Source organism: Bubalus kerabau, chromosome 7 (assembly GCF_029407905.1).
Source record: "Bubalus kerabau isolate K-KA32 ecotype Philippines breed swamp buffalo chromosome 7, PCC_UOA_SB_1v2, whole genome shotgun sequence".
Lineage (NCBI taxonomy): Eukaryota > Metazoa > Chordata > Mammalia > Artiodactyla > Bovidae > Bubalus > Bubalus kerabau.
The window spans coordinates 91263219-91289185 of NC_073630.1; the positions used below are offsets into that span (position 1 = coordinate 91263219).

The 25967-nt window shown below is 40.0% G+C and overlaps 1 protein-coding gene across 1 annotated transcript in view; it reads right to left on the reverse strand.

Annotated features, from left to right (window-relative positions):
* GC (GC vitamin D binding protein) overlaps window positions 1–25967 on the reverse strand; it is a 198830-nt gene that overhangs the window by 84381 nt on the left and 88482 nt on the right. The window contains exon 3 of the mRNA XM_055587417.1: window positions 25024–25168. Within this exon, the coding sequence (XP_055443392.1) occupies window positions 25024–25168 (145 nt within the window). The remainder of the gene's footprint in view (window positions 1–25023; window positions 25169–25967) is intronic.

The window sequence follows — 25967 nt, forward strand, 5'->3', positions numbered from 1 at the left end:
AAAGGGGATGGTTGAGGACACTATTTTTTTTTTTTTTTAATTTAGGCTCACTTGTTCAGCCGCGCTGTGGGGAGGGAGGGAGGGATGCTGCAAACAGATAACACTGGCATGCGCTCGTAGTGCCTCAGCCACACTGGGTCTGCCCCCGCTCACGGCACGTGTAGCCTCCCTGCCCACATTGCTCGGGCTCTAGGTTGTTCCGCCGGGAACAATCAGAGGCCGGCCCTGGGCTGAGCTCCCAGGTCCAAGCCGCTCAGGTTCAGGCACTCGGGTAGTCCTCAGAGGCGCAGACTCGGTTGGGCCTGCGTTTTGTGTTCTTCCCAGATCCGAGCAGCTCAGGTGATGAGGTGTTTGGCAGGCGCCAATGCTGCGACTTATCGCCTCCCCGTCACTCGGTTATCTGGGTGTAAAACCGGCGCACCTTCTCAGGCAGATGTTTACCGTCCAGACCCCCAAGAAGTTTTAGTTAGCAAAGAAGCCTGCTTACAGTTTTATAGATAGTGTCTCTCTGGGGCTGCGATGTCCCCCTTCTGGCTCTGGCTGCCTGTCACCGGAGGGGGAAGGTCTGCAGCCGGCTATCTCTGTTCAGTCCTTTGTTCTGTGCGCGGGCCTGGCGGTGTCTTAGGTTAGGGCTGGCTTTTTGCGTGGTAGATATCCCACAGTCTGGTTTGCTAGCCCAAATTATTTCGCTCAGATAGCGCTCAGGACATTCGGCCTGATTCTTACTCTAAGGGACACAGCCCGCGCCGCACTTCCCTGCCCAGCCCCCGCTTGCTAATGCCGTGTGCAGGCGTCTGCGCTGCTTCTCCGCTGGGGGAGTTCCCGTAGGGCTCACAATCCGCGATTTTTAATTGTTTATTTTTTTCCCCTCCCTTTTATGTTGCCCTCTGTGCTTCCAAAGCTCAGCACAGATTCGGCAGTGAGAGGGTTTCCTGGTGTTTGGAAACTTCTCTCTTTTTAAGACTCCCTTCCCGGGACGGAACTCCCTCTTTTGTCTCTTTTTTTGTCTTTTATATTTTTTCCTACCTCCTTTCGAAGAGTTGGGCTGCTTTTCTGGGTGCCTGATGTCCTCTGCCGGCATTCAGAAGTTGTTTTGTGGAATTTACTCGACGTTTAAATGCTCTTTTGATGAATTTGTGGGGGAGAAAGTGTTCTCCCCGTCCTACTCCTCCGCCATCTTGGCTCCTCCTCTCCTGTATGTTTAACTTTTGAACAAACTGCCGAACTGCCTTTCAATGGTTGTACCATTTTCTATTTCCATCAGCGCTGTGTGAGAGTTCCTGCTGGTCTACATTAGCACCAGTATTTGTATAGCTAGTCTTTTAAATTTTACATTCTAATAGTCATATGTGATATCTCATTGTGGATTTATTTTGGATTCCCCTAAAGATTGAGATTGCTGTATTTTCATGGGCTTATTTGATACCTGTATCTTTTCTTTGAAATGTCTGCTCAAATATTTACCTTATTCAAGATAACAAAGGTTTTCGGTTAAGTGATAGAGTTTTAGGTTTTACATTTAATTCTGTGATTAGGGTCAACTTTTACGTCACATAAATTGAAGGTGTTTTTACACGTTTCCTATCAAATTGTTCAGAGCAATATGTAACACTATTTGTTTCCCATTCAGTTGCCTTTGCACTTTCTATGTTCATGGCAAAAGCTGTCTTGGTTTCTAGTTCTCCAGCTTTGAAAGAAAACAAAGTTGATTTGGCTATTCTGGTTCCTTTGCATTTCTATTTTAATTTTATAGTTAATTTCTTTAAAAAATTCTCAGATTGGTGTTGAGGTTGCATATAACCTATAGCTATAGGAGGACTTGATAGTCTTAACTGTATTGTGTATTCCACTCCATAAACATGAAATATCTTTTTTTAAAGCAATTTTCCAATTATTCTAATGTTTTATGCTTTTCAGTGTATAGGTCTTATATTTTAATAGATTTATCTTTATTTCATATTTCCATTCAACTGTTAACGGCATTGCCATTAATTTCAATGCCTGATCATTATAGCAAATTAAAATGGATTTAAAAAATTGACTTTATCCTACAAAGTTGCTAAACTCACTTATTAGTTCTAGTAGCATTTTCAATATTCTATGAGTTTTTCTATATAGATAATCATGCTGTCTGCAAATATGATCTTACTTCTTCCTTACCATGTCTGAAAGCCTTTTATTTATTGCCTTGTAATTTACGGGATCTATAAAATTTTCTCTAAAATAATTTTCATCTTTATCAAGATCTTCAACTGATTCTTGGGTGCACCTGTATTAGAGAATCTTTGCCTCATCCAGCCAGTCATTCTGAACTGTTGCTGTGCACCAAAATCCTCTGGAGGTTTTAAAAATATACTAGTTCCTAGGCACTCTCTTTTCATACTGTTTCTGGAGTTCTCATATTTTCATACTGTTTAGTTTCATACTATTCATGGGGAAAGATTGAAGGCAGGAGGAGAAGGGGACAACAGAGGATGAGATGATTGGATGGTATAGCCAACTTGATGGACATGAGTTTGAGCAAGCTTTGGCAGTTGGTGATGGACAGGGAAGCCGGGTGTGCTGCAGTCTATGGAGTGACTGAACTGAACTGAAACCCCCTCTAGAGAGATTTTGATTTAAACAAGTGGGTTTGGGACCTGGGCATCTTTATTTTAGGTCTTTCAAATAATTCAAATGTGTAGCTAGAAATAAGAACCATCATGTTGGGTAAAGTCTGAAGACATGAAGCTGAGGCTGGAATATGCTGTCATGGTCTCAAAGGATTTGTACACAGGTGCCAAATCTGAAATGTCATAGTATCCTAGTGAATAAGTAAGATCTTACTGCTGATTTTAAGCTAGGGTTTTTCTTTTAATCCTATAATGTTTGCGTGTGAGTGGCTCAGGACTCAGAGATCTATCTTTATACCAGCGAATGTCAAAGCTCTTACTCACTCTAAGACAGAAATAAATGTACATAGATTTATGTCAGTGAACACAATTCCCAACTGTTTGAAGTTTCCTTTTCTCTCTTTTTAATATTTTTCTTGACTGAATATATTCCCTTTATGTACTGAATTTTTAAAGCTGTATTCATGAAAAGATTTGATCCTGAAAAAGGCTTATTTCTTTGATGTTATTTTTACTTTTTATCAAATAAACATCTCAAAAAGCAGGAAGATCAGGAACTTATAAAGTATTAGGTGTTTTCTTGGTGTCTGTGATATCATATTATACAGCATCTGTAGACAGTTTCTGAAGTGAAGTGAAGTTACTCAGTCATGTCCAACTCTTTGCGACCCCATGGACTGTAGCCTACCAGGCTTCTCTGTCCATGGGATTTTCCAGGCAAGGGTACTAGAGTGGGTTGCCATTTCCTTCTCCAGGGGATCTTTCTGACCTAGGAATCAAGCCCGGGTCTCCTGCATTGCAGGCAAACACTGTACCCTCTGAGCCACCAGGGAAGTCCCCCCAAATTCATATTGAAATACTAACCCCCAAGATGATGGTCATAAGGAGTGGAGCCTTTGGGAGATAATAAGGGCAATAGCATTACGCCCTTGTAAAACTCACCAGAGAGCTTGTTTTCCCTCTCTCCATGTGAAGACACAATGAGAAGCTTGCAGTCTATAACCCAGAAGAGGGCTATCACCAGAACCTGATTTTCAACTTTCAACCTCCAGAACTGAGAGAAATCTGTTGTTTATAAGCCATCTGCTGCTGCTGCTGCTAAGTCGCTTCAGTCGTGTCCAACTCTGGGCGACCCCATAGACGGCAGCCCACCAGGCTCTGCCGTCCCTGGGATTCTCCAGGCAAGAACACTGGAGTGGGTTGCCATGTCCTTCTCCAATGCATGAAAGGGAAAAGTGAAAGTGAAGTCGCTCAGTCGTGTCTGACTCTTAGCGACCCCATGGACTGCAGCCTACCAGGCTCCTCCGTCCATGGATTTTCCAGGCAAGAGTACTGGAGTGGGGTGCCATTGCCTTCCCCGTTATAAGCCATCATAATTTGTTATAGTACCCAAAAAGGTCAAGACAGCATCCATCTACTTTAATTACATGTATGACCATCTCTTCATTCACATACTGTATTTATACACACTGTATATTTAGCCTTGAAGGATTATTAACTAGATACATGAATCTCAGTTTCTTCTGGGCTCTGTGGTAGCCTGATTATTTACCTCTGAACTTCATGGTCTGTGGTGTAGCTTACTTCAGTACAGAGCTCTCACATCTGGCAGCTTTAGCTGTCATCAACCTGTGTTTTGATTATGACTCACATTCTGAAATGTCTTTTGCAGTGTTCTTGTTTAAGAGATAAGCAGAAAAAAAAGTTCAATTTTTTTTTTCATCTTGAAGATGTCAATTGCTATGCATAAACCAGCCCAGTTGAGTTAAATTTTTTTTGTGCAGTGACTCCATTGTCTTTGAAACAATTGTACTTTAGAAACAACTGGATTCCAGATCATCCAACTCTGCTAGTTGGAAGGAATGTTGACAAGTAGGCAGCACTGATGAAATGGTTTCACAAAAAAAATGCATTTCACAAAATAAAAGCTGAAAGCATTCCATGTAGGACTTCATTTATGCAATTGCAATTTGAAAAAGATGTCCATTAGCAAAAGGTCACTCTGTTGTCAGAAAATAAAATATAGCAAAATCTCAGATAAAGATTGTAATGACAGAACTGTAAATGATCAATGTGAGTTTCAAAGGAGAATTTGGCACTGTGATATTCAATGATCTTGCAGGCACAAAATTATATTTTTACTTGACTGCTTCAAAGAGATAGGGGTAAGCTTTTTTTCTGTTTTCTGAAGACTTAATTTTATTGTTCTACTTCCTTTTGCAATTTGCATCTTATGCAATCTTCAAAGTTTGATTCCATTAGACAATTTGAGAAAAGAATAAAAGATGTTACCATTTATGTTTTAGATTATGTTTCATTTATTCACCTATGATTCTTTTTCAGTTCAGACTTGTTTCTTTTTCAGTTCAGTTCAGTTCAGTCGTTCAGTCTGACTCTTTGCGACTCCATGAACTGCAGCACGCCAGGCCTCCCTGTCCATCACCAACTCCCGGAGTCCACCCAAACCCATGTCCACAGAGTTGGTGATGCCATCCAGCCATCTCATCCTCTGTCATCCCTTTATCCTCCTGTCCTCAATCTTTCCCAGCATCAGGGTGTTTTCAAATGAGTCAGCTCTTCGCATCAGGTGGCCAAAGTATTGGAGTTTCAGCTTCAACCTCAGTCCTTCCAATGAACACCCAGGACTTATCTCCTTTAGGATGGACTGGTTGGATCTCCTTGCAGTCCAAGGGTCTCTCAAGAGTCTTTTCCAACACCACAGTTCAAAAGCATCAATTCTTCAGCATTCAGCTTTCTTAATAGTCCAACTCTCACATCCATACCTGACTACTGGAAAAACCATAGCCTTGACTAGACGGACCTTTGTTGGCAAAGTAATGTCTCTGCTTTTGAATATGCTATCTAGGTTGGTCATAAGGAGTAAGCTTCTTTTAATTTCATGGCTGCAATCACTATCTGCAGTGATTTTGGAAACCAGAAAACCAAAGTCAGCCACTGTTTCCACTGTTTCCCCTTCTATTTGCCATGAAGTGATGGAACTGGATGCCATGATCTTAGTTTTCTGAAAGTTGAGCTTTAAGCCAACTTTTTCACTCTCCTCTTTCACTTTTATCAAGAGGCCCTTTAGTTCCTCTTCACTTTCTGCCATAAGAGTGGTGTCATCTGCATATCTGAGGTTATTGATATTTCTCCTGGCAGTCTTGATTCCAGCTTGTGCTTCATCCAGCCCAGTGTTTCTCATGATGTACTCTGCATATAAGTTAAATAAGCAGGGTGACAATATACAGCCTTGACATCCTCCTTTTCCTATTTGGAACCAGTCTGTTGTTTCATGTCCAGTTCTAACTGTTGCTTCCTGTCCTGTATACAAGTTTCTAAAGAGGCAGGTGAGGTGGTCTGGTAGTCCTATCTCCTTCAGAATTTTCCACAGTTTATTGTGATCCACACAGTCAAAGGCTTTGTCATAGTCAATAAAGCAGAAGTAGATGTTTTTCTGTAATTCTCATGCTTTTTTGATGATCCAGCGAATGTTGGCAATTTGATATCTGTTTCCTCTGCCTTTTCTAAAACCAGCTTGAACATCTGGAAGTTCATGGTTCATGTATTGCTGAAGCCTGGCTTGGAGAGTTTTTCTTTTTTGTGTGTTATTTTTGTCTGGTTTTGGTATCAGGGTGATGGTGGCCTTGTAGAAGGAGTTTGGAAGTGTTCCTTCCTCTGCAATATTTTGAGAGTTTTAGAATGATAGGCATTAGCTGTTCTCTAAATGTTTGATAGAATTCTTCTGTGAAGCCATCCAGTCCTGGGCTTTTGTTTTTTGGGAGATTTTTGATCACAGCTTCAATTTTAGTGCCTGTAATTGTGTTGTTTATGATTTTTATTTCTTCCTGGTTCAGTCTTGGGAGATTGAACTTTTCTAAGAATCTGTCCATTTCTTCCAGTTTATCCATTTTACTGCTATGTCATTGCTCATAATAGTCTCTTTGTATTTCTGCATCATCTGTTGCAACCTCTCCTTTTTCATTTCTAATTTTGTTGATTTGATACTTCTCTCTTTTTTTCTTGATGAGTCTGGCTAAAGACTTGTCAATTTTGTTTATCTTCTCAAAGAAGCAGCTTTTAGTTTTATTAATCTTTACTATTGTATCTTTCATTTCTTTTTCATTTATTTCTGCTCAGATCTTTATGATTTCTTTCCTTCTGCTAATTTTTTTTTTGTTTGTTCTTTTTCCAGTTGCTTTAGGTGTAAAGCCAGGTTGTCTATTTGACGTTTTTCTTGTTCCTTGAGGTAGGATTGCATTGCTACAAACCTCCTTCCCAGAACTGCCCCTGCTGCATCTCACAGGTTTTGAGTTTTCATGTTTACATTGTAATTTGTTTCTGGAAATTTTTTCATTTCCCTTTTAATTTCTTCAGTAACCTGTTGGTTATTTAGAAACGTATTGCTTAATCTCCTTGTGTTTGTGTTTCTTACAGTTTTTTCTTGTAATTGAATTCTAGTCTTATAGCATTGTGGTCAGAGAAGATGTTTGATACAATTTTAATTTTCTTAAATTTATTGAGGTTTGATGTTACTCAGTATATGGTCTATCCTGGAGAATGTTCCATGTGCACTTGAGAAGAGGGTGTAGTCTACTGCAACTGGATGGAATGTCCTGAAGATATCAATGAGATCCACCTCATCTAAAGTATTATTTAAGACTTGTGTCTCCTTATTAATTTTCTGTTTTGATGATCTGTCCATTGTTATGGATGGGATGTTAAAGTCTCCTACTATTATTGTGTTACTGTCAGTTTCTCCTTTTATGTCTGTTAGTATTTGATGGGCTGCCGTTTATGGGGTCGCACAGAGTCTGACACGACTGAAGCGACTTACGGTAGCAGCAGCAGTATTTGTCTTATGTATTGAGGTGCTCCTATGTTGGGTGCATAGATATTTACAGTTGCTTTGTCTTCCCCTTGGATTGATCCCTTGATCATTATGTAGTGTTCCCTCCTTATCTCTTGTAATCTTTTTTATTTTAAGGTCTATTTTGTCTGATATGAGGATTGCTACTCCAGCTTTCTTTTGCTTTGCATTAGCATCAAATATATTTTTCCATTCTCTCAGTTTCAGTCTATATGTGTCGTTAGGTCTGAAGTGGATTTCCTGTTCAATTCAGTTCAGTTCAGTCACTCAGTCGTGTCCAACTCTTTGCAACCCCAAGCACTGCAGCATTGGATGCCATGATCTTCATTTTCTGAATGTTGAGCTTTAAGCCAACTTTTTCACTCTCCTCTTTCACTTTTATCAAGAGGCTCTTTAGTTCTTCTTCACTTTCTGCCATAAGGGTGGTGTCATCTGCGTATCTGAGGTTATTGATATTTCTCCCAGCAATCTTGATTCCAGCTTGTGCTTCATCCAGCCCAGCGTTTCTCATGATGTACTCTGCATATAAGTTAAATAACCAGGGTGACAATATACAGCCTTGATGTACTCCTTTTCCTATTTGGAACCAGTCTGTTGTTTCATGTCCGGTTATAACTGTTGCTTCCTGACCTGCATATACATTTCTCAAGAGGTAGGTCAGGTGGTCTGGTATTTCTATGTCTTTCAGAATTTTCCACAGTTTATTATGATCCACACAGTTAAAGGCTTTGGCTTAGTCAGTAAAGCAGAAATAGATGTTTTTCTGGAACTCTCTTGCTTTTTTGATGATCCAGTGGATGTTGGCAATTTGATCTCTGGTTCCTCTGCCTTTTCTAAAACCAGCTTGAACATCTGGAAGTTCACCGTTCATGTACTGCTGAAACCTGGGTTGGAGAATTTTGAGCATTACTTTACTAGCGTGTGAGATGAGTGCAATTGTGTGGTAGTTTGAGCATTCTTTGGCATTGCCTGTCTTTGGGATTGGGTTTCTTGTAGGCAGCATATATATGGGTTTTCTTCTTGTATCCGTTCAGCCAGTCTGTGTCTTTTGGTTGGAGCATTTAATCCGTTTACATTTAAAGTAATTATTGATATATATGTTCCTATTGCCATTTTTCTTAATTGTTTAGGGTTGATTTTGTAGATCTTTTTTCTTCTCTTGTATTTCTTGACTATATAAGTCCCTTTAACATTTGTTGTAAAACTGGTTTGGTGGTACTGAATTTTTTTAACTTTTGCCTGTCTGAAAAGCTTTTGATTTCTCCACCACTTTTGAATGAGATCTTTGCCAGGTACAATAATCTCGGTTGTAGATCTTTCCCTTTCAGTACTTTAAATATATCCTGCCATTCCCTTGTAGCCTGTAGAGTTTCTGCTGAAAGATCAGCTGTTAAACATATGGGTTCCCTTGTATGTTACTTGTTGCTTTTAATATTCTTTCTTTGTGTTTAGTCTTTTTAGTTTGATTAGTATGTGTCTTGGTTTGTTTCTCCTTGCCTATAGCCTGTATGGGACTCTTTGTGCCTCTTGAACTTGATTGACTATTTCCTTTTCCATATTGGGGAAATTTTCAACTAGAATCTCGTCTAAAATTTTCTCTTACCTTTTATTTTTCTCTTCTTCTTCTGGGACCCCTATAATTTGAATGTTGGTGCATTTGAAATTGTCCCAGAGGTCTCTGAGACTTTCCTCAGTTCTTTTCATTCTTTTTACTTTATTCTGCTCTTCAGAAGTTATTTCCACCATTTTATCTTCCAGCTCACTGATTTGTTCTTCTGCTTCAAATATTCTGGTTTTGCTTCCTTCCAGAGTATTTTTAATTTCAGTTATTGTGTCATTTATCTCTGTACGTTTATTCTTTAATTCTTCTAGGTCTTTGTTAATTGATTCTTGCATTTTCTCCATTTTGTTTTGAAGGTTTTTGATCATCTTTACTATCATTATTCTGAATTATTTTTCAGGTAGTTTGCCTATTTCCTATTCATTTATTTGGACTTCTGTGTTTCTAATTTGTTCTTTCATTTGTGTAGTATTTCTCTGCCTTTTCATTATTATTTTTTTAACTTATTGTGTTTGAGGTCTCCTTTTCCCAGGCTTCAAGGTTGAATTCTTTCTTCCTTTTGGTTTTTGCCCTCCTAAGGTTGGTCTATTGGTTTATGTAAGCTTCCTATAGGGTGAGATTTGTGCTGAGTTTTTTGTTGTTGTTCTTTTTTGTTTGTTTGTTTGTTTTTCCTCTGATGGGTGAGGCTGAGTGAGGTGGTAATCCTGTCTGCTGATCATTTGTTTTGTATTTTTCTTTTGTTTGTTGTTTAGATGAGGCGTCCTGCACAGGGTGCTAGTGGTGGTTGGGTGATGCCAGGTCTTATATTCAAGTGGTTTCCTTTGGGTGAGTTCTTACTATTTGATACTCCCTAGGGTTAGTTCTTGGCAAAACTCTATAGTCTTTGCCCTGCTTCATTCCGTATTCCAAGGCCTGTTACTCCAGGTGTTTCTTGACTTCCTACTTTTGCATTCCAGTCCCCTATAATGAAAAGGACATCTTTTTTGGGTGTTAGTTCTAAAAGGTCTTGGAGGTCTTCATAGGACCGTTCAACTTCAGCTTCTTCAGCATTACTGGTTGGGGCATAGACTTGGATTACTGTGATATTAAATGGTTTGCCTTGGAAACAGAGATCATTCTGTCGTTTTTGAGATTGCATCCAAGTACTGCATTTCGGACTCTTTTGTTGACCATGATGGCCACTCCATTTCTTCTGAGGGATTCCTGCCCACAGTAGTAGATATAATGGTCATCAGAGTTAAATTCACCCATTCCAGTCCATTTTAGTTCACTGATTCCTAGAATGTCACATTCACTCTTGTCATCTCTTGTTTGACCACTTCCAATTTGCCTTGATTCATGGACCTGACATTCCAGGTTCCTATGCAATATTGCTCTTTACAGCATCAGACCTTGCTTCTATCACCATTCACATCCACAGCTGGGTATTGTTTTTGCTTGGCTCCATCCCTTTATTCTTTCCGGAGTTATTTCTCCACTGATCTCCAGTAGCATATTGGGCACCTACTGACCTGGGGAGTTCCTCTTTCAGCATCCTATCATTTTGCCTTTTCATACTGTTCATGGGGTTCTCAAGGCAAGAATACTGAAGTGGTTTGCCATTCCTTTCTCCAGTGGACCACATTCTGTCAGATCTCTCCACCATGACCCGCCCATCTTGGGTTGCCCCACTGGCATGACTTAGTTTCATTGAGTTAGACAAGGCTGTGGTCCTAGTGTGATTAGATTGACTAGTTTTCTTTGAGTATGGTTTCAGTGTGTCTGCCCTCTGATGCCCTCTTGCAACACCTACCATCTTACGTGGCTTTCTCTTACCTTGGATGTGGGGTATCTCTTCATGGCTGCTCCAGCAAAGTGCAGCCACTGCTCTTTACCTTGGACGAGGGGTATCTCCTCACCGCCACCCTTCCTGACCTTCAGTGTGGGATAGCTCCTCTAGGCCCTCCTGCACTCATGCAGCCAAGGCTCCTTGGATGTGGGGTTGGTCCTCCCGGCCACCGCCCCTGGCCTTGGGCATGGGGGTGTGGGGGCATGGGATAGCTTCTCCCGGCTGCCAACACTGATCTCGAACATGGGGTAACTCCTCTCATTGCCGCCCCTAACCTCGGTCGTGGGGTAGCTCCTCCAGGCAGTTCCTGTGCCCTCACAGTCTGGCACTCTCAGCCCCTGCCTTGACCTCAGACGTGGGCTAACTGCACTGGTCATAACAAACACCCTCTTCCAACAACAGAAGAGAAGACTATACAAGGACGTCACCAGATGGTCAACACCGAAATCAGATTGATTATATTCTTTGCAGCCAAAGATGGAGAAGCTCTATACAGGCAGCAAAAACAAGACCAGGAGCTGACTGTGGCTCAGATCATGAACTCCTTATTGCCAAATTCAGACTTAAATTGAAGAAAGTAGGGAAAACCACTAGACCATTCAGGGATGACCTAAATCAAATCCCTTATGATTATACAGTGGAAGTGAGAAATAGATTTAAGGGCATAGATCTGATAGATAGAGTGCCTGATGAACTATGTAATGAGGTTCATGACATTGTAGAGGGGACAGGGATCAAGACCATCCCCTTGGAAAAGAAATGCAAAAAAGCAAAATGGCTGTCTAGGGAGGCCTTAAAAATAGCTGTGAAAGGAAGAGAAGTGAAAAACAAAGGAGAAAAGGAAAGATATAAGCATCTGAATGCAGAGTTCCAAAGAATAGCAAGAAGAGATAAGAAAGCCATCTTCAGCGATCAATGCAAAGAAATAGAGGAAAACAACAGAATGGGAAAGACTAGAGATCTCTTCAAGAAGATTAGAGATACCAAGGGAACATTTCATGCAAAGATGGGCTCGATAAAGGACAGAAATGGTATGGACCTAACAGAAGCAGACGATATTAAGAAGAGATGGCAAGAATACACAGAAGAACTGTACAAAAAAGATCTTCGTGACCCAGATAATCACGATGGTGTGATCATTGACCTAGAGCCAGACATCCTGGAATGTGAAGTCAAGTGGGCTGTAGAAAGCATCACTACGAACAAAGCTAGTGGAGGTGATGGAATTCCAGTTAAGCTATTCCAAATCCTGAAAGATGATGCTGTGAAAGTGCTGCACTCAATATACCTGCAAATTTGGAAAACTCAGCAGTGGCCACAGGACTGGAAAAGGTCGGTTTTCATTCCAATCCCAAAGACAGGCAATGCCAAAGAATGCTCAACTACCACACAATTGCACTCATCTCACATGCTAGTAAAGTAATGCTCAAAATTCTCCAAGCCAGGCTTCAGCAATATGTGAACCGTGAACTTCCTGATGTTCAAGCTGGTTTTAGAAAAAGGCAGAGGAACCAGAGATCAAATTACCAACATCCGCTGGATCATTGAAAAGGCAAGAGAGTTCCAGAAAAACATCTATTTCTGCTTTATTGACTATGCCAAAGCCTTTGACTGTGTGGATCACAATAAACTGTGGAAAATTCTGAAAGAGATGGGAATACCAGACCACCTGACCTGCCTCTTGAGAAATGTATATGCAGGTCAGGAAGCAACAGTTAGAACTGGACATGGAACAACAGACTGGTTCCAAATAGGAAAAGGAATACGTCAAGGCTATATATTGTCACCCTGCTTATTTAACTTATATGCAGAGTACATCATGAGAAACGCTGGACTGGAAGAAACACAAGCTGGAATCAAGATTGCCGGGAGAAATATCAATAACCTCAGGTATGCAGATGACACCACCCTTATGGCAGAAATTGAAGAGGAACTCAATAGCCTCTTGATGAAAGTAAAAGAGGAGAGTGAAAAAGTTGGGTTAAAGCTCAACATTCAGAAAACGAAGATCATGGCATCTGGTCCCATCGCTTCATGGGAAATAGATGGAGAAACAGTGGAAACAGTGTCAGACTTTATTTTTCTGGGCTCCAAAATCACTGCAGATGGTGACTGCAGCCATGAAATTAAAAGGCGCTTACTCCTTGGTAGGAAAGTTATGACCAACCTAGATAGCATATTGAAAAGCAGAGACATTACTTTGCCAACAAAGGTCCAACTAGTCAAGGCTATGGTTTTTCCAGTGGTCATGTATGGATGTGAGAGTTGGACTGTGAAGAAGGCTGAGTGCCGAAGAATTGATGATTTTGAACTGTGGTGTTGGAGAAGACTCTTGAGAGCCCCTTGGACTGCAAGGAGATGCAATCAGTCCATTCTGAAGGAGATCAGCCCTGGGAATAATGCTAAAGCTGAAAGTCCAGTACTTTGGCCACCTCATGTGAAGGGTTGACTCATTGGAAAAGACTCTGATGCTGGGAGGGATTGGGGGCAGGAGGAGAAGGGGACAACAGAGGATGAGATGGCTGGATGCCATCACTGACTCGATGGACGTGAGTCTGAGTGAACTCCGGGAGTTGGTGATGGACAGGGAGGCCTGGTGTGCTGCGATTCATGGTGTTGCAAAAAGTCGGACACGACTGAGCGGCTGAACTGAACTGAGGGTTAGTTCTCTGGTAGTCTAGGGTCCTGGAGTCAGTTCTCCCACTCCAAAGGCTAAGGGCTTGATGTATGATTGTGGAGGCTTTCAGTCTTTGGTAAGTCTCAAATCTTTAATCTGGCAGGCTGGAGACCAGAGATAAGTTGCAGCCTGAGTCCAAAGGCAGTGTTTTGGTAGAATGCCTTCTTGGTGAGGGAGGTCAGTCTTGTTCTATTAAGGCCTTCAACTGACTTCATGAGGCTGACCTTCTGGAATCAGTTCTTTCCATATGGCTCCAAAGAGTCTTATACTTTTGTCATCAAAACAGCATGCAGAAGAAAACAGTGACCTTTTTTCCCTTTGTGCTTAGTTTCAGTTGCTCATAAGGTGCTGCATGCAGAGGCCTTGCCCTCAACAAATATAAAACATGGGGATGATGGAATAACTTCGTTAAGTGTTATTTCCTATAGCCATTTGTTACAACAGGTAGTAAGGCTGTACTGTCTAAAACTGTCCAGGCTCTCCTGGGGGAGTCACCTCCCTTGTGCCCTGTGGCTCTGGCTCCTGGGAGTGAGGCACATTCAGGCAGCTAGAGACACTTTGCTCCCCGGGCTCTGCTGCATTCCGCCTGTGTGGGAGATCCAACCAGCGAGTGTGTGTTTGTGCGAGTGTGTGTGTGTGTGAGAGAGAGAGTGTGTGCATGTGTGGGGTGCGGGGGAGCCTGGGATCACTGATCCCCCTTGGCAGTGCCCATCCCCCTTATACATTTTTAAAAGTGTTCTTTTGTTTTCCCTATGTTGTTTCTGTTTATTCCACATTCATGTTTTTCTTGTTTGAGTCTCTCCAAATCATATTAGAGACTTCTCCTAAGATCTTATGATCCATGGCACTTTATTTATATTTAAGAACCAGGATTTAAAAAGCTGTATGAATATCCCAGGTATATGTATGTCTTGTCTCATGTGCTTCAGTTTTATAAGAACTGCAAAGTATATATAGGTTCTCTTTCGGGAGTATCAGGTTCCCTGGGGAGAAATCCGATTTCTTGTTGGGTGGTATTCTAATTGCTGAGTGGGGGAAAACATTGAAATTGTTAGTTAGTTGTTAATACTCCAGTTTTGGCTGGCGACTGGCTTCTGCCTGCTGCAGTGTCTGATGGCCGGGATTCCACAATCTCACTGTTGCTGGGGAGGAAAGATAAGGTTCCTGATTGCACAGGCTTAAGGAGGGGATACCAAGGTCCACCTGCTCCTCATACCAATGTTCAGACAAGCCTGTTTTCAGACAATATTGCATCCTGTCTTTAGACATATGCGATGCTTTCAGTTTCTGAGCCTTTCCAGACATCTGCTTGCTGAGGCTAGTTTCTTCTCCATAGGCAGTGAAATTTCAATTCTTTTTATCTTGAGAAGTAAGTCTGGAAGTCTCTCATCTGGTTTTACATCTTGCAATAATTGCTGCCATCTTATCTTGTGAAACTGTCTCTCCTAGTGTATTTGTCCTTTGACATTTATAAAATTTTGATCCCTTTCTTAGTGAATAAAGGATGAATCACTACCCACTAGTGGTAATTTATGAGGTCAAGGGGTTGACGCTTTTGAACTGTGGTGCTGTAGACAACTCTTGAGAGTCCCCTTGACAGCAAGGACATCAAACCAGTCAATCCTAAAGGAAATCAAGACTGAACATTCATTGGAAGGACTGATGCTGAAGCTACAATCTGTTGGCCACCTGATATGAAGAGTCAACTTATTGGAAAAGACCCTTATACTGGGAAGATTGAAGGGAAAAGGAGAAGGGGGTGGCAGAGGATGAGATGGTTAGATGGCATCACCAACTCAATAGACATGAATTTGAGCAAACTCCTAGAGATAATGGAGGACAGAGGAGCCTGGTGTACCATAGTCCATGGGGTTGCAAAGAGTCAGACATGACTTAGGGACTGAACAACAACACCATGGGGTCTATGCATTCTACCTCTCATGTAACTGGAAAACACTCTCCAGACAGACAAGTGTACCACAGCAGCTAGAGCTGCCTAATAAGAGGATAACTTCATTAAGCAGCAACCTATTCTAGAGTAATTTTATAAAATATTTAAGTGAGAGTATAATCAGACTTAAGTCTCATAATGTGGTCTGCTAATAATGAAGCCCAACTTGTTTTTTTAACTTTCTCTCCAGTAGCCCAAAGCAATACAGCCTTATGGAGTTTTGTCTTAACACGTTATTGACTTGGGGGTTTTTGCAGAAACTGATGCCTGTGGCTGGCGATTTGTTATATAAGTGAATATTGAAATGTCTCTGGTCAATACCATTCAAGTAACAAAAGGCATATAAATACATCTTTGGTTAATAAGTTGTTGAATACAGAAGAGACATGCAATTCTAAATGTCTGAATCTGTAATACAGCTAAATAAAAATCATTGGTGGACAAAGCATGAAAATTACTTAACAAATGCCAGATATATTCTACATTTTATTAACTCATATCCTACAGGTGGGTACAGTCATTACCCCTATTTTACAGATAAGGAATCTGTAGTAGTCACCTAGCACCTGGCGTGTGCATGCTCAGTTGTTTCCAAATCTTTGTGACCTCATGGATTGTAGCCTGCCAGGCTCCTCTGTCCATGGGCTTCTCCAGGCAAGAATACTGGAGTCGGTTGCCATTTCCTTTTCCAGGGGACATTCCCAACCCAGGGATTGTAACTGCATCTGTTAAGATCTCTGCATTGCATGGTAAAATTCTTTACCACCAGAGCCACCTGGATTGCATTTGGAGTCAACTAGGGCTGCCATAACAAAATACAAAATATCACAGACTGAATATTAAACAACAGAAACCTACTTTTTCACAGTTCTGGGGGTTGAAAGTAACAAAGTGAGGTGCTGGTCATTTGATTTCCAGTGAGACTCTTTGGCTGATTTTCAATTGGCCTTCTCACTGTCCTCACATGGCCTTTTCTCTCCTCATATGTGGAGAGAGAAATCTGTCTCTTCTTCTATAAAGATACCAGTCCTATGGGGTTAGGATCCTGTCTTTGGGTTCCACTAACCTCAGTTGCCTCCCTAAAGGCCCAGTTTCCACATACAGACCCTATGGGGTTAGGACTTCAATATGTAAATTTTAGGGGGAAACAATTTAGTCCATGTAGTTGAAGCAAAGAGGGGAATCCCACAGAGGTAGAGGGCCATTTGGCTTCAGAGTTCAAATATTAGACTGTAGTGCTTTAATAAAGACTTGATTGGTCAATTATTTTTTCAATCCTGAAGTGATTGAATTACTACCAATGGTGTTTTCCTATCTCAGTGTACAGGCTGCGGAGGAAGTTTCTTAATAACCAGCCCTGCAATTTCCTCCTTTGCTTTGTGAAAATAGAGCACATCTAAGGTCTTTTATCATAATGATGTGAAAATGTTGAGTTTTGGCAACAAGCAGTATTAAGCAGAAGGGCTCAGGCATAAAATAAATCTTTTTTGTGTTTTATATATCTGTTGGGAAATTGAGTACCTGACTGGATTAATTACATAATACTGTTTAATATTTTAGGAGAATAGGAGAATATTTTTACTTCCCTTCCAGTATTATGAATTGCTTAAAGGATTGCTTATGTTGGAAAGGGGAATGTTCAAATTGAATCTTTTTAAAATAAAATTACCGTTTTTTGGAATAGGTTATATGTCCATGGTGGAAAAAAAACCCCAAAAGATATAAAAAGATATACAGTGAAAAACAAAATTGCAACCGATCCCCATTCCCCAATTAGTATGTTTTCTTCTCCAGAAGCAATCGGGGTTATAGTTTCTTATTAATTGCTCTAATTTTTAATTGGATAATTTTTCAAGCTGTTATGTCATGGTCCTAACTTAAAAAATGTGAATTTAGTTAAATGGAATGCAAAACAAAGAACATAATCACTCTGTCTCTATTAGGAAGTGCTTGGTTTAAGAAATAATGATCATAAAACTAAAAGTGAAAAAACCCTCAGAGCTAGGGGATGTGTAATCCATACATGATTGATTATAGTTGTTAGTCATGCTTCCTTGATAAGATTATCTTCTGAGCTATATATTTTCCTAGTTAATGTGTTAGAATACATACCTTTTTATATATAAAAAGACAAGAGCTTAAGTCTTGTTACTTTCACAAGGAATTATTTAAATGTTTCTAATAAAAAAAAGGGTGACTTATTTCCTTGATTCTTAGAGAATGGAATAGAGAAACGTCACTAAGCCATTTTTGTTCATATGATTCTGTTTTGTTCAGCAATCTTTGGAAAATAAAAGAAATTTCAATCAAAACATTTATGCAAGTAAGTAACTGGAAAATCTTTAAAAAAGTGTGTTTTTTTAAGGCATCACAGTGTGGTTCAACAAGGTCTCCAAAGATTTGTCAGTCCTTCAAAAGCTTCTGCAATGTTGTGACTGTGATTTAAGGGGGAATCATTGCTGGGTATTAAACAATGCTTATAACAGGTTCATATAGGATATTGCTGTTTTCCTATTTAGTGGTGAGTGAGCTAGATTGAGTCTGATATAGAAATACTTTGGATAGATGTGTGGGTTCAATGCTACTAAGATTCTCTGCTTTTGCCCCATTTATTAGAAATGATCTGGGTCCAGAATTTAGTAACTATTGTCAAAATGGTTGTAAGAAAAAAATGAATTTTAACACTATTTCCTACTGTTGATGTGATATTAAATGAGATACTGGATATAAAGTGCTTAACACAGAATATGAATCGTATTAAACTCTCAACAACTATGACTAATACTGTTATCTGTACAGTTGTTTTACTTTCATGGTAGGCCCCAGGATCTTATCCTTTAAACTCTTCTTTTCTTGTCATGTACTCCTTCTCTGCTTAATGAAGTCCAAGTTTATATCTGTAACTTTCTCTCAGGTCAAAACCTTTTCAATTTTTCTTGACTTCACTTTATTAAATGCCACTTTAATCCATCAGCAAATATTGTTGGTCCCACCTTCAAGATAGATCCAGAATCTAAACTGATTCTCCTCCCTTCATGGCTGTCACCATGGACAAGCCAGTATCATCTTGCACTAGATTGTTGGCATGGAGCCATGGACTTCTACTCCTCACGTCTCCCTGTAGGTGATTCTCTGCACCTCTGCTCCAAACCTTCTAATAGCTTTCCATCTCCGAGTCCTTCTTGTGGTTATACCAGCCCACCAGCATTCCTGAGAGCTCCTTCTACTCTGATTGCATTCTTCACTCTATTCCAACCACACCAGTCTCCTTACTGTTATCAAGCACAGAAAGCACGTTTTCACTTCAGAGTTTCTGTACTTATTTTATTTTATTCAAGTATAGTTGGTTTATAATGTGCTGATTTCTGCTGTAGAGCAAAGTGACTCAGTTATATGTGTATATACATTCTTTTCTATATTCTTTTCCATTATGGTTTGTCACAGGATATTCAATGTAGCTCCCTGTGCTAGACATTAGGACCTTCTTGTTTATCCATTGTGAATGTAATTGTTTACATCTACCAACCTCAAACTCCTAGTCCATCTGTCTCCTTCCCTCTATACTGGCAATCACAGGTCTGTTGTCTATGTCTATGTGTCTGTTTCTGTTTTGTAGTTTTATTTGTGCCATGTTTTAGATTCCACATGTAAATGACATCACTGATTCAATGGACATGAATTTGGGCAAACTCTGGGAGATCGTGAGGGACAGGGAGGCCTGGCATGCTGCAGTCCATGGGATCACAAAGAGTTGGACATGACTTAGTGACTGAACAACAGCAACGTAAGTGATATCATATGATATGTCTTTCTGACCTACTTTGCTTAGTATAATATTCTCTAGTTGCATCCATGACGCTGCAAATGGCATTATTATCGTTGTGTAGTATTTCATTCTTTTTATGGTTGAATAGTATTCCATTATAATTATGCACCACATCTTTATCTATTCATCTGTTGAGGAACATTTAGGTTGTTTCCATGTTTTCGCTATTGTGAACAGCACTGCTATGAACATAGGGGTGCATGCATCTTTGTGAGTTACAGTTTTGTCTGGGTATATTTCCAGGAGTGGGTTTGCTGGATCATATAGTAATTCTGCTTTTAGTTTTCTGATGAATCTCCATACTCTTCCATAGTTGCTGTATCAACTTACATTCCCACCAATAGCGTAGGGAGGTTCTCTTTTCTCCACATCCTCTCCAGCATTTGTTATTTGTGTACTTACTCTTCTTTTTGCATGGGACGCTATATGTGGGGTTTACTCTCCAATTTCTTATAGTTTTCTCCTCAACTATCACCGTAACAGAGTGGCCTCCATGTCCCCCTACCTAAAATATCTGTCCTTTATCCATTACCACCTATGATCTTGCTTTTTATCTGTTTTCTTAATACCACTATGTGGCAATTTATACATTTGTGTGTATTTTTTTTAATAATCTATTTTCTCTACTATAAACAAGCTGTGTGAGAGAAAGGACTTTTTGTTAATTGGGGTTTAGCAAATACTTAGAAATGGGCCCTCTACATAGTATATGCTCACAAAATGAGTGCATGTGAATATTTGGGGCCCAAGTGCATCTCTGGCCTTTGACCTGTAGAGAGAGCTCAATAGGCTCTGTTACGTGAGTCAAGTCTATCAATTCCCACACACAGTTATTTGATTATAACTAGAATTTAGCATTCTATCCGAAGATACTAGTGTAAAAAACATGGGAACTGAAGAGATGTGATCAGAACTCTGAGCACTGCCCCACTTTCATCACCTACAAAAGGGAGGTGGAAAGGGTAATAAGTTCTTTCATATCACAGAAAGAATAAAGCCAAAAAAAGGTGATTTCCTGGAATTGCATCTCAATCTATGTTCAGGATCCTTCGTTGTCAGTTGTTTTTAACTGTTTCTTGGGAATCCTAGGACAACATCTGTTTTCAAAGCTCTTTTAAATTTTATATAGGACAGGGTTGCACAGAAATGGCTCAACTATTTTATAAGCTGCTTACAGTAAGCATATCTTATTTTTATTTCCCCTAATCACATACATCAGAAAATGTATGTAAGAGTATTGCTATGGTTAGAATGTTTGTGTCCGCATCCCCAAAATTCATGTTGAAATCCTAACTCCATTGTGATGGTATTAGGGAAGGGTCCTTTGGGAGGTGTTCAGGTCATCAGGATGGGGCCCTCATGAATAAGATTAATAACTTGTTAAACAGACCCCATGGAGACCTCTAGCCCTTTGTACAAGGTGAAGATAAAGTCTGCAACCCAAGAGTGCCCTCTCTTGACCATGCTGGCAATCAGATATCATATGTACAGCCTTCAAACTGTGAGCGATGACTGTGTTTATAATTGGGAAATCCCTTAGTCTGTGGTATTTTGTTACAGAAGCCAGAACAGACTAACACAAATGTCTAGGGTTCTGATGTATTACACAGAGACACCCCACAACCACATAAAAGTGATGTAGTAGTATGGACTTAGAGTTCGTAATCTTTTCAAAGAAACCATTAATTTCAAGCTATTTTTTGAGTCTCATTTCATCCTGCTCTCAGTTATTTTTACTATTGATATTGCTACATGGTCTTTTCATTTTTTCTTTGCTCTTCAGAGTTTGAAGGCATTCTCTTTCAAGAAGAGCCTTGAAGTTTCCCTGAAGTGAAAGTAAAAATGTAAGTCATATCCAACTCTTTGCAACCCCATGGACCGTAGCCTGCCAGGCTCCTCTGTCCATGGAATTCTCCAGGCAATTATACTGAAGTGGGTTGCCATTCACTTCTCCAGGGGTTCTTCCCCAACCAGGGATTGAACCCAGGTCACCTGCATGACAGGCAGATTTTTTTTTTTTTTTTACCATCTGAGCCACCAGGAAGTTACCCTGCTGCTGCTGCTGCTGCTAAGTCGCTTCAGTCGTGTCTGACTCTGTGTGACCCCGTAGATGGCAGCCCATACCCTACTTCAGCCTAAACACTGCTTCAGAAGGTGTTTGAGACCCTCCCACTCCAGGGTGGTTTAATTTCAATGTTCCTTAGCACCTGTGAGCAGACCTATGTATTCAAGTTTCCTTTACTTAGAGCACAGTACTGAATGTAGTTTTTCATACACTACCTACTTACTCATGTGATATTTTCCCCAGCTTTTACAGTGTCTACATTCCAGCTACTTTTTAATAGCTTCTAAATAGTTCTAAGTAGTAGATGTCCTTTGTTATGAATTGCTCTTTTTTAAAAAATGATTTGTTTATTTATTTATTTTTGGCTGTGCTGGGTCTTTGTTGCTGCACAGGCTTTTCTCTAGTTGTGGAGAGTGGGGGCTAGTCTAGTTGTGGTGTGTGAGCTTTCTCATTGCTGTGACTCCTCTAGTTCTGGAGCTCAGGCTCTAGGGTGCGAGGTCTTCAGTAGTTGGAACTCTCTGGCTCTACAGTGCGGGCTCAATGTGGTGTGGCTCTTCCCCGACCAGGGACTGAAGCCATGTATGCATTGACAGGCAGATTCTTTACTCCTGAGCCACCAGGGAAGTCCCTGAATTGCCCTTTTATTAGAAGGTGTTACCAGTCATTTTTACCTACTGAGCCCTAGAGCCAGGGTTTTCCTGCTGGTTCAGATGGTAAAGAATCTGCCTCCAATGCAGTAGGCCCATGCTTGATCCCTGGGTAGGGAAGATACCCTGGAGAAGGAAGTGGCAACCCATTCCAGTATTCTTGTCTGGGAAATCCCATGGACAGAGGAGCCTGGTAGGTTACAGTCCCTGGAGTCCAAAGAGTCAGACATGACTGAGCAGCTAACAGCCAGCCCTAGAACCAGTAGTGACTGACCGACCATTCTGTCATCATTCAGAATATCATGAGTTTCTGGATCTTTATTTCTGTGGCACTCAAAACGCTCTACTCCTGCCCTCAACACTCCTCATTTCCCCAACCCTAAATCACCCAACCAGTTCACAAAATAGCTTCATGCCAAATACAAGGGTAGAGTTTATTCTTGATGCCAAGGCCAGAATGGTTACCTTCTATCTTAGTCTGTTCAGACTGCTATAGCAAAAACACAATATGCTGGATTGCTTACACAGCAAATATTTATTTCTCAGTTCTGAAGCCTGGGGAATCTAAGATTAAGATGCCAGCAGATTTGGTTTCTTGTGTGTGTCCATTTCATTGTGTGTAGAAGGCTATCATCTCACTATATCTTTACATGGTGGAAGGGACCTCTACCTTCATGAACTTGTCACCTTCCAGAAGCCCCACCTCCTAATACCATCACACTAGGGGTTAGGATTTCAATGTAAGACTTTTTAGGTAACAGAAATATTCAACCCATAATACTTATTTCTAAAATCCCTGACCAGTACTATCAATATAATGAGAGACAGAATAGAATAGTGATTCAGGGTGCATGTCCCCAGAACCAGACTACCCAGTTCAAATACTGGCCACTGTCTAGTTATTTGACCTTGGTTTAGTTACTCAGCACTTCTACCTGTTGGTTTCTTCATTTTAAAATTATAAGATCTACTGCAAACAGTTTTTAAGGATTAAATGAGTTAATACATACAGAACACATTCAAAAACATTTGGACACCCAATAAGTTACAGCTATTTGTATTGCTTGTTATTATATTTTGTATTTCTGATACAGTTTCAGTTTTTCCATTTATACTGTAAATAGCCATCTAACAAATTATTCAACCTACTACATACTGGTCATCTTTGCTGTAAATACAGAAAAAATTACTTTTTCATTGACACCCTAAGGATCTTAGACAAAGTTAAAAAAAGTCCATTCTCCCATTAATTCAAGTTGTTTGTTATGTTCTAATAATTAATGCTTAAAATTGATTATATTCAACTAAATTTTTTGAAATAGTCTAGAATTTTAAAAAATTATGTTAATAGTTGTTTTGTACTCAGCAATTTGAAAATCGGCATCTGATTACAATTTGCTTTTTTGATGCTACTTGAGATTCTTAACCAACCAGCATGTAACAGTTTTCAGGGTTAAACCAGACTTTGTTAGGTAATAAAAAAATATAATATTCACATAATGGTTGCAGGATTCAACACTTGCATAATTAAGGAATTTCCCTGGCAATCCAGTGGTTAAGAGCCTGTACTTCCATTTTCATAGGCAGCACAGGTTTCATCCTTGGTGGGGAAACTGAGATTCCTTATACCATGTGGCATGGCAAAAAAAAAAAAAAAATTGCATAATTGAAATTGCATAAGATTTAAGATTAATCATAAGGAAGAATAATCAGTATTTGTGTTTTTCAGTTAAGTTGGCACTGCCATATGTTGAACATAAACACAGCTGGGAATTAAAATTCATAATATAATTTGAGGGAATTTGCATTATCTCAAATATTGTGTATAAAACAAAATTGTATTAATATTTTCATAGCTTGTTGTTACTGCTTAGTCACTCAATTGTGTCCAACTCTTATGACTCCATGGAACGTAGCCCACTAGACTCCTCTGTCCATAGTATTTTCCAGGCAGAAATACCAGAGTGGATTGCCATTTTCTTCTTCGTGGGAACTTCCTAACCCAAGGATTGAACCCACATCTCCTGAATTGCGGGTAGATTCTTTTTATTGCTGAGCCACCAGGGAAACCACCTATATCAAATTTTAAAAATTAAATAAATATAAAATGCAATTTTGTTTTAAATTTTATTGTCATCTAAGTTATTTTTCTTCTGTTCTTTTGCTAATCCTTAAAAACTACTAAAACAATTTCTAGTTTTTCTTGTTACCTGTGCAATGATTCTAAGAAGGAGAATATTTGACTGGCACCTACATATTCCTTTATATTGAAGTTCTTTTGGTAGGTGTATCAGAAATTCAACTTGAAATTGGTAAAAAGGAAAATTTATTGCATGTGTATAAGAGTATCTCACTAACAGAAATCACTGAAGCTGATGGGTTCCAAGGACAACTAGAAATGAGCACTTGAACCTACTCTAAGACCCTCTGTCTCTTTGGCATTGATTCATAAAAAATATTCTGTGTGCACTTTATTCTTTTGCATTCTAGATTTTTTCTTTTAATAGGATAGTAGGAAATAGAATCACACATAGCTCCCAAGTCTTCTATTTCATGAACATAAAAATTTGATTGGCACTAGCTCTTATCATTAACTTGATCTAAAAAAAGAAGAAATAGCTGTAATTGGATTGGCTTTCATAAGATTCTTACCTCTGCATCACTTTGCTTGGCCAAGAGAGGAGAATCTTCTTATTATAAATATACCATGCCCCTGGATTATAGAAAGAAAAGAGAAATGGCTGTTTTTTTAGGGTCTGCTGTGTATCAGTTATTATATAAAAATTATTTTTTGATCCTCAAGACAATATTTTGGATATGTCACAAGATATTGAGACTTATTGTAGTTGGTTAGCCCAAGGAATGATGACTTTCCCATATTTTGATGACATTGATGGCCCCAAATAAAGGTTGTCTTATACCCGTGTCTGTTGCCCTGTAATTTTGTAGTTCCCCGCTTCTCTGACTCTGGGATGGTCTTGTAACTCACTTTGTCCAACAGAATATGGTAGAAGTGGCATATGTTCATTCTGAACCTTGGTGTGCTTCTGTTTGCTCTCTGACTCTGATGGGCTTGCTTGCTGGTTGTACCTCGACTTGGCCACAACAGCAGCCTTATCTAGCTTGCTTGAGTGCTGTGAGGGACAAAAGGAGTCCAGTCTATGGCCTGGACCCAACTGTGCCCCAGTTGTCTCAACTCCAATTTAAGTTATGATTAATTTGGGGCTCAGGGAACATCCCTGTTACCACTGGTCATGGGTCTTAACCAGGAACTAAGTCTCCATTTTGTACAGTGTTCAAGGAAAGAGTGACACTCTGTATCATTCAGGTTCTTTGGTTGGTCCCTCATATGGAGGAGAGTGGTTACTCTGTGTCACACTGAGGTCCACACACCTAAGCAGATGGCTCACTAGGACCCTACAGAATACTTCTACTGCTGCTACTGCCTGTGCCTCTGTTGCCAAAAAAGATTTTAATCTTAAAAGTTACAGGGAAAAATGCCCAAACACTCATGATACACCCATGACTCAGCCAAGAGGTTAATTTTAACCTGATTTAAGTCTGAGATCTTTGAAACTATCAAGGCCACTATTGCCATGGGAGACATGGCAATGTCTGATACTGATTTGAGGTTCTCTGTAAAAATAAACTTATAAATATGAGCAAGGTGGAGAGTACCTCCTTCCCCATCTTGGGTCTAACCAGTAACTACCAAATAAGTGAAGTGGAGTTGCTCAGTCATGTCCAACTCTTTGTGACCCCATGGACTGTAGCCTACCCGGCTCCTCCATCCATGGAATTTTCCAAGCAAGAGTACTGGAGTGGGTTGCTATTCCCTCCTCCAGGGGATCTTCCCAACCCAGGTATTGAACCTGGGTCTCCCACATTGCAGGCAGATGCTTTACTATCTGAGCCACCAGGGAAGCCAACTAC